Genomic DNA, 15,792 nt, shown 5'->3' with positions numbered 1-15,792 from the left:
GAAACTGTGAAGTAACTCAAGTGAAGCTTCGGATTACTGCAACAGAGAAATTATCAGTGTAATCCAGTTAGGATAAAGAATTACAATTAATAGGAGCACGGCAGCTTCCACTGTCAAGTTTTGATTTTGCTAATGGTCTACTGAAGGAAAAGAAAAAAATATTTAAATTACATGACTGCAATACAGTCATAAATTACATGACAACTAAAACTTTCCCAGTCAGACCAGACGAGCACAAGTTTTGCATAGAAAACTGCCATTTCCACACATCTATAGTAAGAAACTCAGAGTTCAAATTTTCATGCCTTCTTTCATGCTTTTTCCACACAGCATGTGATTCAGGCATGAGAGTCTTGTGTTTTTGCAACACATAGAAAGAATGGCTAAAATACTCTCACTCTTACTTAATTCAGTTCAGAAAATACAGAACTATAATTTTTAATGTTAGCTTCAACACTGAGATGAACTGAAATTCATGTTAGAATTCTCTACAAGCTAAAAACCAAACTGAGACCAACTTTGCCACGGGATCATTTTCAATTTAAAGGAAAAAAAAATTAAATAACTTATCATTCTATTCCTTATAGTAGAAAATTAAAGACAAGATATTTTTGCAAAAACACCAAAATCATAAAGGAATTATGTGCAACTGGAAGTTTCGGGTTTTGCACCTTTTTAAAACCAGAAATAATCATTATCAGTTTTATGACAAAACAGATTACTACTATTGCTACATCCCCTGTAGTTAGGAAAAAGCACCAATTTCCTGTTGCAGGTTGTTCAAGCAAAGTATTTTTGTTGTGTAACAAGATTTTATCAAACTCCTGGAGGTCAAGGAGGAGCTGTTTTCTTTTTTGTTTTGTTTTACATAAACACATTCCTCAAATTCAGCTGCTGTCCAGCCTCCCTCTGCTGATGTTGCAGCATTTGCTAATTAAGTAATGGCAGTAAACACTAATGAGGACAAGAATGGTGCTTGGGACAAAGGTCACAGTCTTGGCCCTGTCATTTCTGCTCCATCAGGCACTTTACAACAACCAAACACTTGGAAAAGGATCAGGTTCCAAAGACAAAACCCACCCAGCTAATCCTAAAGAATAAACTACTCATATTAACAAGTCAATAGGTCAGTTTTCATTATTTCCTGGTACACACCATCATGGATGGTTTATTGATTATTCCACAGCAGAGCTCCTTCCAAAGGAGGAGGCCACATATGGTTTTTCCCCCAGCCATAACTACCATTATGTCTGGAAAATACCAACTTTTAACATTCTTAATTAACATACACAACATGTTTTAGAAACATGGGTTTTAAATTTCTTAATGACTTATTACATATTTTTCCTCTAGAATACAAATATTTAGCTTCTCTATCAGTTAAGAGGTTTGCTGACATCAATACACTTCCCTAATCTGCCAATTATAATCAAGGCTTCAGAACAACATTCATTCCTAAATATTTGTAAATGGAAAAGGTTCAGTTGAACAAAGCTTTGAAAATGGAGGAGAGAAACCTACTTGGAAAACAAGAGCAAACTTTGACATGGAACATTCTTTCAAAGAAGAAGGAACATTCTGTCACAGCAAATTACTTGGGGAAGTCTTTAGGTGGTGATTAAAGACCCACCCAAACCTGAACCATGCTGTTTCTCAAAAAAAAGAGCTCTGGAAAGTACATCTAATTCTGGAAGAGATGGGACAATCTTATCTTTTGGTATTAAAAGAGAACTTTGCTGTGGCATCAAGAATACACGGTGCTGTTTGCAGGAGCTGTTATTACTCAGTATTTTGGTTACCCAAGCTAGCACCACAGACATCCTTTCCCAGGGTCACGTTTGCTTCGTGGAAAGGTCCAGTCCAAGAAGCCCATTTCAGTACTTCTGCTTACCAACCATCACAGCAGCTTCCCCAACCAAAAGCATTTCTCAAAAACACTACATCCTCCTGATGTCACATGTGGCAAGATACGTAAGAAAATTGGGAAAGACTCACTAAGGTACAACACATTACACATGCTTTAGTGCTTTCAGCAGAGTGGGGAAAATAATCTAATTTAAAATTCAAATTAACACTGAAAGTGTAAGAAAACATGAAATTAACGTAAATTAAGCTCTACTTACAATAAAAAAATTGTCAAAGGACATACTACCACTGGTATAAACCATTATAGCTTTAAATGATCGAACAATTTAATTGGCATTGTTAACACATGCGTGATTTAAATATATCTTAATGTCATTCTAAAGCTTGCCACTGCTGGAAACCTAGAAAAAAATCAGTACTATAAAACTGCACTACAATTTCTTTTATTTATTATTTTATTGTATGCTCCCGTCATTTAATATTCATGTATTTCATCTGCATCATTAATTTCCACACACTCACTCAACGGTCTGCAATGTTGTCATGGGAAAAAAAAAATGTCTTCCATACACCAAAGGCAGCTTTGTTTATCCTTGATTTATGGATGCCTCATTTGCAAGAAACTGTGTTTTCCTTCTAATTCACTGCTACTCATAATTAAAAATGCTTAAGCAGTCGCATAATCTGAGAAAAGAAAGTAAGTTAAACTGGCATGATATCCCCTACCAACAACTAATGGGTGTTCAGGCTGTGGGATCAGATTGGAGCTACCAAAACGTAAAAGCCCAGGACTGCAGGTAACAGCTCTCAGCCAGGCTGGACAGGGTTTGGAGAATCCTGGTCTAGGGAAGTGTCCCTGCCATGGCAGTGGGCTGGAACTCGATGAGCTTTAAGGTCCCTTCCAACTCAAACCAGTCTGTGATTCTGTGACATTCCTTGGTTCACCTGTCCCTTTTCCACTGAGTGATTTGCTCACCTCTCTGCAACTGCAGAGCACCTTAGAAGTGCAGGCACCTGAGTAAGTGGCTGACTGCAATGACACAGGGAATAGAATAAAATTAATCACTGGAGGGAGCCTTCTGTATCTGAGAATACTCCATTTTAACTCTCATGCTCACTCCACAGGAACAGCAACATGTTAAAACTTCTTGAAGGTACTGGACCTTTCACAAAAAACCTTACTTTATAAAGTAAACTATTTAGAAACTCCTCCAATGTAACATGTTTTGAATGTAGCCCTTGAAACAGGATGAGCACAAACACAGCTTTCTGAACACGAATGTTTTGAATATTCTCATATCCAGTTGTTGCACAACCTGAGTATTTGGTGATGAAGTACATCTGGAATGGCAAAACTGATGAATTTAAGCAACAGCCATCACATTTTACTCAAACATTTCCTGATATCAATATGCTCAAGATTTTCAATACTGATAGCTTCTCATTCTTCATTACTCAGAATATCATACATACTTTAAAGGTAAAAACACAGCCTGTCCTGAAGAGCTTTCAGCCTACAAACAGATGGAGACTGAGACTGTCTTATGTGTTTCAACACTAATCAGCAAGCATCTTCAAATTTACAATATTCTACTACATCCTGAAACAATATTTTCAGATGTTTCAGACATCAAAGCTACCAATGGCAGGATGTCAGGCACTTCACGTTCTGTATTTTCCAGGAAGTGTAGAATCATAACATTATCCTGTCTGTGTAAATTGGTGTCAATAATGCACAGTTATCTGTGACTGTCAATAAAGCTACCTGCAGGAGTTTTACTGCAGTAATACTCAGCACTGTATTACATGTAGAACAGGGCCATGGCCCTGATATACCAGTTTATCAAGATAACAAGCAAAGAGTTTGCAGGTATTTTGTTTTTATGAATATACCTGTCTCTCAAACTGCCTGTCAGGCTGCTTTTAGGCACATAATGATGAAGATAAATTGCACTCGCCACTGCAAAGTGAATCTCATGACCCCACTTATCCAGTAACCTGGATGCATTTCTTCCATGCAAAAAGAATTTGTACAGAAGGGCACAACTGGGCCTGGAAGAGACAAGATGCATAAGGAATAAACATATTGTTTGGTTGGTTTTTTTAACAGATCAAAATGTGATTTTGTGCAGGTATAGGGGGCTACAGGGGCATATAGTGCCAGGACAAGGGAGAATGGTTCTAAGCTGACCTAAGTAAGTTTAGATGAGACATTAGAAGAAATTCTTTACTAAAGGGTGGGGAAACCCTGGCACAGGTTGCCAGAGAAGCTGTGGCTGCCCCATCCCTGGAAGTGTTCAAGGCCAGGCTGAGTGGGGCTTGGAGCAAGCTGGGGTTCTGGAAGCTGTTCCTGCTCATGGCAGAGGGTTGGAATGTGATAAGGTTTAAGGTCCCTTCCAACCAAAACCATTCTGTGACGCTATGAAAAGCATTTTTTTTCCCTCTCTTTGCAGAGTACCTCCTGAAGAGAACAGTTGTTCCAGCAAACCCCTGGCTATCTACTGCAAAGTTGCTGTTGGTCAGATCCAAGATAAAATGCATTCTGTTACCAATGAATGTACCACACAAGTATACTAATGGCTGGAATAACCATTAGTATTATTAAACACCAATCTAATTATTCTAAAAATGTAATTTAATACTTACATTTATTTGTCATTGTTTGGGAAATAACACTGAGGGAAAACCCATGAAGTTGCACAACAGGCATTAACAGCCACAGTGACTGCAGATAGAAAAGTCAGGATCTGCCCTTCCTGCACTGCAGTCAGGACACAGAAGAACACTCAACATCAAAATCCTTATAGGAATAATTTGTTTTTCTTGGCATCTCCATGGTGGTCTCAATTTCACTAGATTTGTCTCAGCCCAGCCATCATTTGGAGAATGGGGCTGGTTGGTGGGGAATTGCCTGAGGCTCACAGGTGCAGCAGGAGCCTCAGAGCAGCTACTGAACAGCCCCAAATGTCCCTATTTGTGAAACAGAACAAGGAGATGGGAAAAAAGGTCCATCAGCACGGACCAAAAGTTTCAGTAAATGCAAGTGGCAGAGTTTATGAGATATCATATGCTGTGCAAGTCCTGAGCTCTTCAAAGTAACTTCATTAGAAAAATATTATAATACTTAACTCCATCAGGAAATGGTTTAAAGGAAACCAGACACCACAAGATACATGCCTGAATGCAAAATACCTATTTCAATTAATGCTCAGTCATCAAAACCCATTTCTGCATTAGCTCTCAATAACAACATTTAGCAGGTTTATCTCTTAAGCCTGCTGAAGTTCTAATTGGAAATTATTTTGGAGGCTGTATAACATGCTACTCAATTTGCAGGCTGCAAGCTCAAGATCTCTGTATTAATTACTTTATACACTGAACATGACAACCCTTTGAGGAAGCCTCTGTCTCACCTCCCACTTTCTGTGCAGCTTTCCAGCTATTCCAGATTATGGGATCGCAAAGTCTTAGTAAAATTGTATTTTAGTTATAAACAAACAATATATGACCCCTTCCTTCTAATTTCCTTTCTCTTGCACTTAAGTTTAGCCAACAAAAAACTCTGTGTCACAATCAGCATCCCTTGCAGTCACAAAATTTCTAAGGGTAGATGCTCTAAGGAACCATGAATAGACCTAAAGGAAATTACTGACAAGATTATTCAGCCATATGGTTGAGACAGGTCTGAACACAGTCTTTCTTCATTTTTTGACCTTCTTAGAAGATTAATCTATATCAAACAAGATGCACTATGTACTCTTAGTCTGCAGTAGCTTCCCAGCCCTTACTCAACACCAGCAAGCCCAATACACTTAGGGAGAGCACGACACAGCTTCTCACTGGGGAGCTGCCTCTTCTCATCCCCACTCCCTTTTCCCTCAGAGTATTTTCATGCCAGCACTAGCTCTGCCAGAAGAATTTAAATCTGAACAACTCTATCTGAATTAATTAGTTTTACAAATACATTTATTGGTAGCACTCCCAAGTTGTTGCTTCACTTACTGGCTGTCAGGCAATGCTACAAGTTACAGCCACCACTTAACAGAAACATCCAAGGAAAACATCACCTCATCCAGAGCCACAAATACACTGAATAACCACTGCTTTTATCCTGTGCTGAATACTAAATCTCTCAGACTTGATAAGCACAGGGATGTAAGCCTGAACCTCCCTTTAAGAGAGCAGAGAAAATCAGTTGGGAAGAACTTTCCAGTGTTAAGCAAACATACACTCAGAGTATTGTATTGTGACTGCAATATTTAGAGTCACACAGTAAGAAATTTAAATCCCAGTTATAGCAACAATTACCACAATTCAGAACCTTACTGGCAACTGCCAGTTTGTCAGAAATTAGGTTTATTGTACAGCAGCAGGGGACTGGCACTCATGGATCCAGATCATGGGAGCTGAGTGAGGAAAAACACTCCAGGCATTGGGACTGGGATGGAGATGAGGAAGAGCAGAGTTTGAGGAGCACAGGGACAGAGCCTGGATACAGCAGGTGCAGTCTGAGCAGAAGCAGTATTCAAGTTAAACCTGAAAAGGAAGAATCAGGGGACAAAAAGACCAGTATACCCTGCACTGCCAGAAGCTGGGAATACAGGAGCTCAGAGCCACCGGTTTACTTTTGCAGCAAATGGTACAAATTCACAAATATTTGCAGAAAGCTGCCCTACAGGCTTTAGAAGCAAAACTTATCTGACTTTACATAGTGCATTTGAGGTATAAATATGTTTGAGAACAAAGTTACATACATCAACATTTAAATTATGGCATTTTGTTAATCTTTAAATTCTTCAAATTGCAAATCTCTAATCTTACAGTCCTACTTTCCATCACTGACAGTCCTGTAGAAGCACAGTATTTTCTGTGCTTCTGGCACTTCACACACAATAGATGTAAACACTATTAACAGTCACTATTAAGTCACAGTCAGTTGCAAAATAAAAATATTGTTAATCACAAATACTAATACAAAACAAGCTAAAATAATTTCAACCCAAGCTGTTGTTCATGATGCAAAACTGGAGTTCCTCTTTCATTATGACCATTTCCTTGATCTAAGCATTTGGGTCTTCTCCTTTTACTGAAGAAAAGAGAAATAGCTAATTGAGTCATTGATGCATCTACAACTCTCATGAAAAGACACCACACAACCACAAGGCCATTTTAAATAAAGCAATTGTTTTTAGCCAAGAAATGCCCTACATAAGTAGAACAATGATTCCAATTTTCTCCACTTGAGAGATTTTGGAAGGACAGGGAAAAGAGAAGTGTTTGTTTTAGTATGACTACATCTTGAATGTTTCAAGAGTTTGTATTTTTCCCTTGGAGGTTCAATTCTCACAGCTGTAGGAGGCTGTCAGCCACATAATTGGCTTCAAAAGTTCCTCCGGGTCCTTGATATATCTCCTATGGCTAATCTTGCTGTGAGTAATCTCCTTCAAATATCCTGTTCACATGAATTATCTTCATTAACAAGTAAGGTTAACACAAAACCTCTTTAACTTGCTGACAAGATTTGCCTTCCACAAATCCGTCAATCCTGTTCTTTTATTCTGGCCATCACTTTCATGTTAGAAGCAAATTCTTCTCCTCCTATGCCAAATCTATTAACAAATCCATTCTCCAGGCAATAGGGTAATCAAGATTATGCCATCTTTGTACCTGGTATCACTGACTGATCTGCATCTTACCTTAAAAATCTTGCAGGGCTTCTCTCATCATGAGCATCAGTGTCAGAATACTGAATAGATTTATTGTGCCTGGATGCAAGCTTCACTCCTCCAATTTTTAAACCAATTTCTGAATGACAACTTGAATACAAGTTCATCAAGTCAACATAAAAGCCCTTTTCAAGCACAGTGAGCCCCAGTTTCCATCCTTGCTCATTCAAATACTTAGACAAACTCACTACTTTATTAACTGCCCACCTCCTTATGTTTCCAAGGGGCTAAGCCTCTTTCAGGTAGGATTCCACAGAATATTTTATTTCAAAGAGTTCTGCAGAAAAAAAATAGGATTTCCCAAAGCTCTGACAGACAGTGGATGAAAGGGGGCAAGCAAAAAGCAGGAGAGCATCTTCTCCAGGTTAAGTTTACAGTTGTTTGCCACAGTCTCCTCCTATCCATCAAGGTAATCACAGGGCAGATGACAGAAAAAGGACAAGTACTGTGAGGATATACCAGCAAACAGTTATTAAACCATAACCACCTTCCAGTGGCTATGATTATTTATGGAGACTGCAAGGCTCTCACTAACAATCAATTGTAACAGCAGTTTCCTATATAATTGTTATTATATAATTAATGCTGGGCAGTTTCTAGTGCAATGCTGAATTCTGAAAAACGATTACATGGATAAAGCAGTATCCACACAGCATACACTCCCATAAAGTTTAACTCACAAATGTATTACAGGTCTAGGATCATATGCCCATCAGGCAAAGAGAACATGGCAGCAAGTTATCTTTGTTTTGTGTGACACAGAATTGCTCTGTAATACCTGAGGCAACCAGAATAAAGCCAATATTGTGCTTTCCTATACATGTGTGGTTAAGCCTCCATTCAGAATGACTGACATAACCAGGAACTTGGTGGGGACAAAGAATAAAGAGTGACATTAAGTATTACTTCAAATGTAATTAAAATTCTGATAATTACAATTATGAAAGAATACTACTAGCTTATCCAAGGCACTATTTCATATGAAATTAGCCTGTGTCTGATGACTGCAGTTCCCTCAACTAGCAATGTGACAGATAAGGTATTCCAAACAGGGAAAGTAACTGAAGTTTATCCCACTCTACTGAAGAAAAAAAAAAACAACCATTCTATTTAATGCATGAACATGACTGTATTTCAAACAAAAAGAAAGTGAGCTGAACGCCCTAGACACCTATCAGGAGTCCATTCTCTTCCCTTCCACATGATCTCACCACCTAAGGAGACAGAACATCCCAGGAACCATCCTTTATAAGCTGTATCCTGCCAGCAGCTCCATCTAACAGATGAGCCTTTCACCACCCTCATTATCCATAATAAATGTAGCTGTAATCCTGTGAATTAACTACAACAGGTCTACTTTGCTTTTCTCTTTTTTAAGGCACATAAGCAACTTTATAAGCAATGGTGCTTGTAAGTGACTTACTCCAGGTTTTGCAAAACAATGATTTTAGAGAGTTTTTATGCAAATACCAGCATGCCACATCCTCACTGCTGGTACTCCTGAACTTATAATTGACTCATCATAGTATGATTTTGGTTGAAAGGGACCTTAAAGCACATCTTGTTCCACCCCCCTGCCATAGGCAAGGACACTTCCCATTAGACAGGATTGCTCCAAGCCCCATCCAAATTGGCTTTGACCACTTGCAGGGATGGGGCAGCCACGGCTTCTCTGGACAATTTCACTCAAGGACCTTCAGTCACTCAAGGAGCATTAAGTGTTTAACATCCAGCCTACAATTAACTGAGTTGAAAAACTCAGTCCTGTATGTCTTTACTAGTACATACTATGAAATTCAAGTATACAGAAATGAATGCAAGCTGCAGTTGGCCTTAAGTCTGTGCACTCATGGTCAGCTCATGCTGAGTCAAGTGAAACACAGTGAAATAAAAATGAGTGATGTGCAAGGTCAAGCAGAGGATTACTCTGGGTACTCAGGGCATTACTTGCCCAAGTTCAGCTCAAGTCTAATAATGTGCTTCAGTGAAAGCATGTCAGTGCTCACTGTGTCTCAGCTCCAGGACACAGATGGGCTCCTGGCACAAGCTCTCCACAGCTGATGCTGCTGGCCCCTTCTTAGTTCACATAAAAATCATATGTGCCATTAAATACAGCTCTGACCAAATGGCAGCAGCTATGTGATCTGCAGTCATATTTTTGTGACAGGGAACTCTATCCAGAACAGTCACACAGCACAAATTATTCCAGGAGACCCCACGGTAATAAGCTGACTACAAATTCTCTTACGAAGTTAAAAAGGCAAACTAGATTGAGTGCAGTATTACACAACGACATTTCAACGTGCAGAAAAAGTCTGAGAAAATTTAAATTGAATTAGTTGAACATTTATTTCACTAGCAAACTTTAGAAAAAACAAAATTATGAAATTGCTTTAAAAATCTTTAAAAATTACAGTAACACAAATACACGGGAAGCATTTAATGAAAAGAAAAAAACTTGCCTTAAATAATAACAATAACCCAATTATTTTACCTACCTGCAAGGTGGCAAAAACATTGAATCCTTCATGAGCACAGATCCAGAAAGCAGGATATACCAGCATCTTGCAATAGTTTCTGAGCTGTAAGAAAAGAAATCACTGATATGTACTTCTCCTTACAGCACCTTAAAATACATTATCCAAAATATTATTGTAGTGAAATAACGGCTTATCATTCTACCAGTTTAATATAAGAAACTGGGAACTCCAACTGGACTAGGATTTTTTTTTTAACATTCACATCAGGGATGTTTCTTATACTTTACATTTTGACAATTAACTCAGTTTAAAAATTTACTTTATTAAAATAAATTTTAAGTAAAAACCTTTTATTCCAGTGCAAGTATACACAAAGGCTATAAATACAGGATAGCACACAACCCCACACACAGATATTGGACCTGCTCCTGGAGCAGGTGTGTGTCACACATAGCCACCACACCAACGAGCAGGTGGCATCTCATTTAGACTCGGGTGTGCTGGAAGCTGTGCCTTATACAGAAAGCTAGGATTAACTGTGAGATGATAAACATGCCATAAGCAATGTTAAAATATGAGGGAAATAAAAGTAGATTTCCCTCCCAGGAAGAATCTAGAGAACTGTAAGCTAAAATACCAATTTTTGCAGTGTAAAGCAATGGGGTTTGAGCTCCAGCCCTGTCCAGCACAGGCTGCTCTGGTGCACGCAGTGCCAGCTCCAGGGATACAGTGCCACCTACTGAGCTGAGTGTCACCAGGCTGCAGAGGGGACACTGCCTGCCTTGTCATTGTCACCTGGTGTCACTGACACACACACACACACACAGAGCCCCTGCTGTCCCTGGGAGCCAGGCTGGAAGGTCATGGGCACCTCTCAAAAACACCAACACTGCACTGCTGCCACAACCACCTCTGCCAACACTTTTAACCAATTATTGACAAGGACTGAAAAGCAAATGACATATAACAACATGCAAACATTGGGTTTGCCCACATTTCTGCTGAACAACTCCAACAAGTGCTGTGTACTCACCAGAAGAGAACTTGGTTGCCCTTGTACCTCTCATAGCGGGCACTTGACGACATTATTCTGAGGGAAGAGGAAGAGAAGTTTAAATTCAATTTTAATCCCCAAAGATCATAAGACATTAATCACTGCATTTCAGTAGAATCACTTTCAGGCTCTAAGACCTCAAATTCAACTATTTCTTTTGTTCTAAACAAAGGATGTGCTTAACTGGAAAATTCAAATTATTACGGTGCTCTTCATTATCCAAATAGATAATATACAGCATGTTTTCCAAGTGTTTAAATCACTCCCACACATTGGAATTACCCATAGCAACAGAACTGAAGAAACTAAAATACTTCCAAAGCACTTTTTGTGCTTTGTTGGCCTTCCATTTTATGGATTCTGAGACCATCAGAATGTCTGAAGCATTAAAAAGCTTTTGTAATCTGGAGTTAAGACAGAGCACTCTCTACACAGTAGACAAATGGGAGGCAAACGAGAGTAAGCTCTGCCTTCCTTCTTAGAAGAGCTAATTAGTTTAGATTCTGTACCACATTATGGCAGTGACTTAACTCAGCAATGGATTTGATCAATGCTCTGCCACCTCAAACTGCAGGCAGATAAAAGCTCTGCTTATCTCCACAAAAAAGTCATCGATCTAAGTGTGCTAAAAAACACAAACTGCAGAGTACTTCACCTTAGCTGATGTTCCCTGAAGTGTGATAGTATGTCCAGCCCATGAAGGAAAGAATAGATAGTATTCAAGTCCTAAAAAAAAAGAAAAAAAAATCACATAAGCAATCTCATTCACATCTAATCACTCAGTGTTACTTTTCAGATTCTGCACTAAGTTACACAGAATTATACAAAGCCCAGATAAAAAGATAGGTCAGGACACACACAGACTTGAAGAACCCTGTCTACACTTGAGCTGTGGCAGTGAAAAGAGTGAAGTGCAACTGATGCATAACCACTGACCTGAAAAAATGATTTATTAAAAATATCTCTGAAAGTATTATTTATGTGAATGGATACAGCAGCAGCAACACATGGAATAAGACAAATAGAGCAGGCCAAAAATTCACCCAAGGCCAAAAATTGTTGAAACCTTCTAAGATCTCTTTAAAGAAGGCATTTTTCAAAAACAGTGAAAAACCTAAGCCACTATATAGGGTGCAGAGAACCACCAGAGTACCTTTTCATAAAGGGGTTATATTTAGAAGGGAAAACACTTTCATGTCCACCTCAGACCTAGCTGGCAGGCCCACTACAAACTACACCATCCTACTGCCTCTTGCTCAGCCCAGTCCATGTCTGGAGGGAACATCAAAAAGTACCCAAAATACTCCTTGGCAAAGATGAAAACAATAAAGCTTTAGAGGTCTCTCACTCCTACTGCCACTAGTCAGTATCACATCAGTGTCATCCACTAGCAACCACAGAAACAAAAGTATTAAAACATGAAGATTATTTTGCTTTATAAACTGAACTTTACATAGAAGCTGTAATTAGGAGATACAGCTGTTTAAACCTCTCACCAGACAGAATCCTCTTCAGTCACAAAAATATCTGTGCTGATGGGGCAGACCACATGGCAGGGGACAGCTCACTAGGGCCATTCAGCACTTAATTTACTGTCCTGAACAGGTGGGCTGTTAGAGCCAAATACACACACAACAAAATCATTATACTCCACATGGCAGTCTCTCCTCTTGGCCTTGGAAGGTATGTTCTGAATTTTCAAGTGCTGCATTTATCCAGTGTTTACATAAGATAAATCAATATGAATGCTGGCCTCAGAATTTACAATGGATTTACTTCAGAAAAGTTCTTTGGCTCCATAGTCCATGTTTAGCAGTATAACTGATATGAACTGTTGTATCAAATGAAAGGTCAGACATAATTGAAGATCATGTAAAACCAATAAAACTCTGATTTTTTTTAAATGTCATTACCAAATCCCATTAAAATTAAACAGAAGGCCTGAATTTGTAACACATTTACACAGCACTCATTTCACACAGTCCAATCTCATTTTAGTCATGCAAGCTGCCACAAACATGTTTGTGATAGTGAAACCACCCAGGAGCACTAGCTATGGATAGACTCCAAGCACACCACAGCCTGTCAGAGGTGGGCACCTGGCAGCCAAAGGGTCATTTCGGATAACCAACAGCTCCATTTCTGAGCTTTTCCTATTTCTGAGCAGGGAACTACATCAACTTCTCCACCTGAAAGCATCAGGCACAGAAATACAGCAAGTATATACTCAGACCATACAGTTGCTTAGTAGTTAATAATATCTGACTCTCCCAGGCCAAAAGAAGGATACTCACAATTCCTGTGAAAGTTGGGTAGCCAGAAGAGAATCAATTTTTGGTATTAAAGCTGAATTTTTTAATTCTTCATAACTCACTGTGTCTATATAGGTTTTCCTACATTTTCCAGTATTTTTTCACATAACTGGGACTAAGATGTAACAGAACATCTTGACAATGTTTTAGATAAGCAGTTCTGTAGTTATGAGTTACAGAAAACTGTAAGCAGAACAAGAGCCTATGTTCCCCTTTTAATCACAAAGTTTTTAAATTCTGCATATGAAAAATGACCACATCCTGACTTGTAAATTATTCTCTACAACTCCCCAGAATGCAGCAGCCCCTTTGCAAGTTCACTCAGCCTGGAGTGACTCCTGCACTCCACCTGCAGCGCACAGGACTGCCGCACTGATCCACTGAAGAGCCTGATGATCAAACAGTTGGCAAATATAAGAGATAAACATTTGCTTAAAGGGATACATGTCTGGAAAGCATCCCCCAAGTCCAACCTCATCTGTTGAGCAGCAGCAGAGGGAACAGCTGAGCAGAGCACAGCACAGAGAAGGCAAAGGTTCCTATTCCCTCACCCAGCAGAAGGCATTTAACTTACACTGCCCACTACTACTGCTCTAACGCTGATAAATAACAAACTACATGATAAATGTAACTCAGTACCCAGCCAGGTGATGCATCAACAAGCTAAACACATTGGCTACTCACACAGCAGTTTCTACAGGTGGTTTTAAACCAGAGTCTGTAAAGCTTTCCCTAAAAATACCTGACTTTTAAAGCAAGCCCCTCTTCCCAGTCATGCAGAGAAGGTGATTCTGGGTGCCACTGAGCAAAAGAACAACCCAGCAATCTCCTGGGAAGGGCTACAAGATGCCTCTTTCTGTCAGTACCTCAAATGTGCCCACCCAATCTGCTTTCCATGTGTTGGTAGAAAGCCTTTTTTGCTTGTTTAAATAGATACAACCAGGCAGAATTGCTCCTCTCCCTCAGGTGCCACTTCAGATTCTAACACAGGACGGTATAGTACATGTGGCGCATATATCCCAGGTTTTCCCAATAAAATGAAAATTACCATTATCTATGAAAATCAGTCATCGTTTGTGAAGTTTTCTCTATACTTCCAACTCATTTCAGACTAAGTGCTTAAAATAGCACTGAAATTACATTTCACATACTGTATTCAGAGTCTCATTCTATATTTTTGCAAGGAATATCAATTAATCCGAGGGTGGTTGGACATGGGCAGGGGCTGTGGCCACCTCGTGGACAGAGGCTGAAGTCCAGCTGCACCACACTCCCAAAAATCCTCCTCCAACAGAGCTGAAAGCATTTATTTCTCTAACTCAAAGTTTACAATAGCTTCTAATATGATTTTCGGTTTTATTTTTAAAAACATATTTATTTCACCGCAGCAGTTATAAAGAGTGGACAAGCATAACCTCAGTACAAAGGGCAGAGATCATTTTCACAGATACTTTCTGATATTCACTAAGAAAACTGATGTCAAAGGGCAACATTCACTATCATATCAGCGAATACAAAACATTTGCCAGAATTTTACAGCTCCTTTCCACATCCTTTCTTATAATCTCTTTACGTTACTTTTTTTTCAAAATCCAACTGAGACACAGCTATTGATGGAACACAATTTCTCCACATGCTCTAAGCTAAAGAACAAGGTCAGTATGAATTTATTTTGCTATCTTTTCTTCAGAGCTTCTCATCAGCTGAAATAATAGCTGAAACTGAAGCACAGGATCTACCTGCAAATGCTATGCCCACAACAGATTCTTCAATCTCTGACAGAAAACAACCTTGACTAAGGTTATTTACAGAGAAAGTAACTCACATTATCTATTCAACTAGCTAAAACTGCAGCTCCAGCAACTCAAGGGAACGTGGGAAACTGAGCAAAGAGTAATCAGGCAGTTGTTGATCCTGTGAGAAAGGAGATTTTCTATACCATAGAGAGGAAATACGAACACCACGACCGCAATGATCCCGCACAAGCTGCCCAGGACAGATCATTCCCTGCCTCCAGTTCTCACAGCAGATGTGTTTAAAAAAAGCAGAGGACATCTGTGTCTTCAAATTATTCCCATGACAGAATACAGCGTAGGGAACAGCACGGGCTTCAGCAGCAGTGCAGAAAGCAGGGGATGGCTCGGGGGATGGCGCTGTTATCACAGCAGCGTGGTCAGCAGCAGCCTCAGCTGCTTGCAGCACCAGCTTTTATCAGCTCCAGCACACACAGACTTCCAGCAAAAAGCTTAACCAGCTGCTCAACCAAACGTGGTATAAAACACAGAGATTTTAGTAACAATACCATATTATATAAATATATATTCTTTTATAGCAACATCCTCATCCCAGTATAG

General features: G+C 39.3%; 1 protein-coding gene across 1 annotated transcript in view; it reads right to left on the bottom strand.

Moving 5' to 3' along the window:
* RAPGEF6 (Rap guanine nucleotide exchange factor 6) overlaps positions 1 to 15,792 on the bottom strand; it is a 122,398-nt gene that overhangs the window by 85,296 nt on the left and 21,310 nt on the right. The window contains 3 exon segments of the mRNA XM_030957466.1: positions 10,091 to 10,174; positions 11,106 to 11,162; positions 11,782 to 11,852. Of these exon segments, the coding sequence (XP_030813326.1) occupies positions 10,091 to 10,174; positions 11,106 to 11,162; positions 11,782 to 11,852 (212 nt within the window).

This window comes from Camarhynchus parvulus, chromosome 13, assembly GCF_901933205.1.
Source record: "Camarhynchus parvulus chromosome 13, STF_HiC, whole genome shotgun sequence".
In the NCBI taxonomy this organism is placed as follows: domain Eukaryota; kingdom Metazoa; phylum Chordata; class Aves; order Passeriformes; family Thraupidae; genus Camarhynchus; species Camarhynchus parvulus.
The sequence above is the reverse complement of the archived record's forward strand: the minus strand, read 5'-3'. Positions and strand labels throughout refer to the sequence as shown.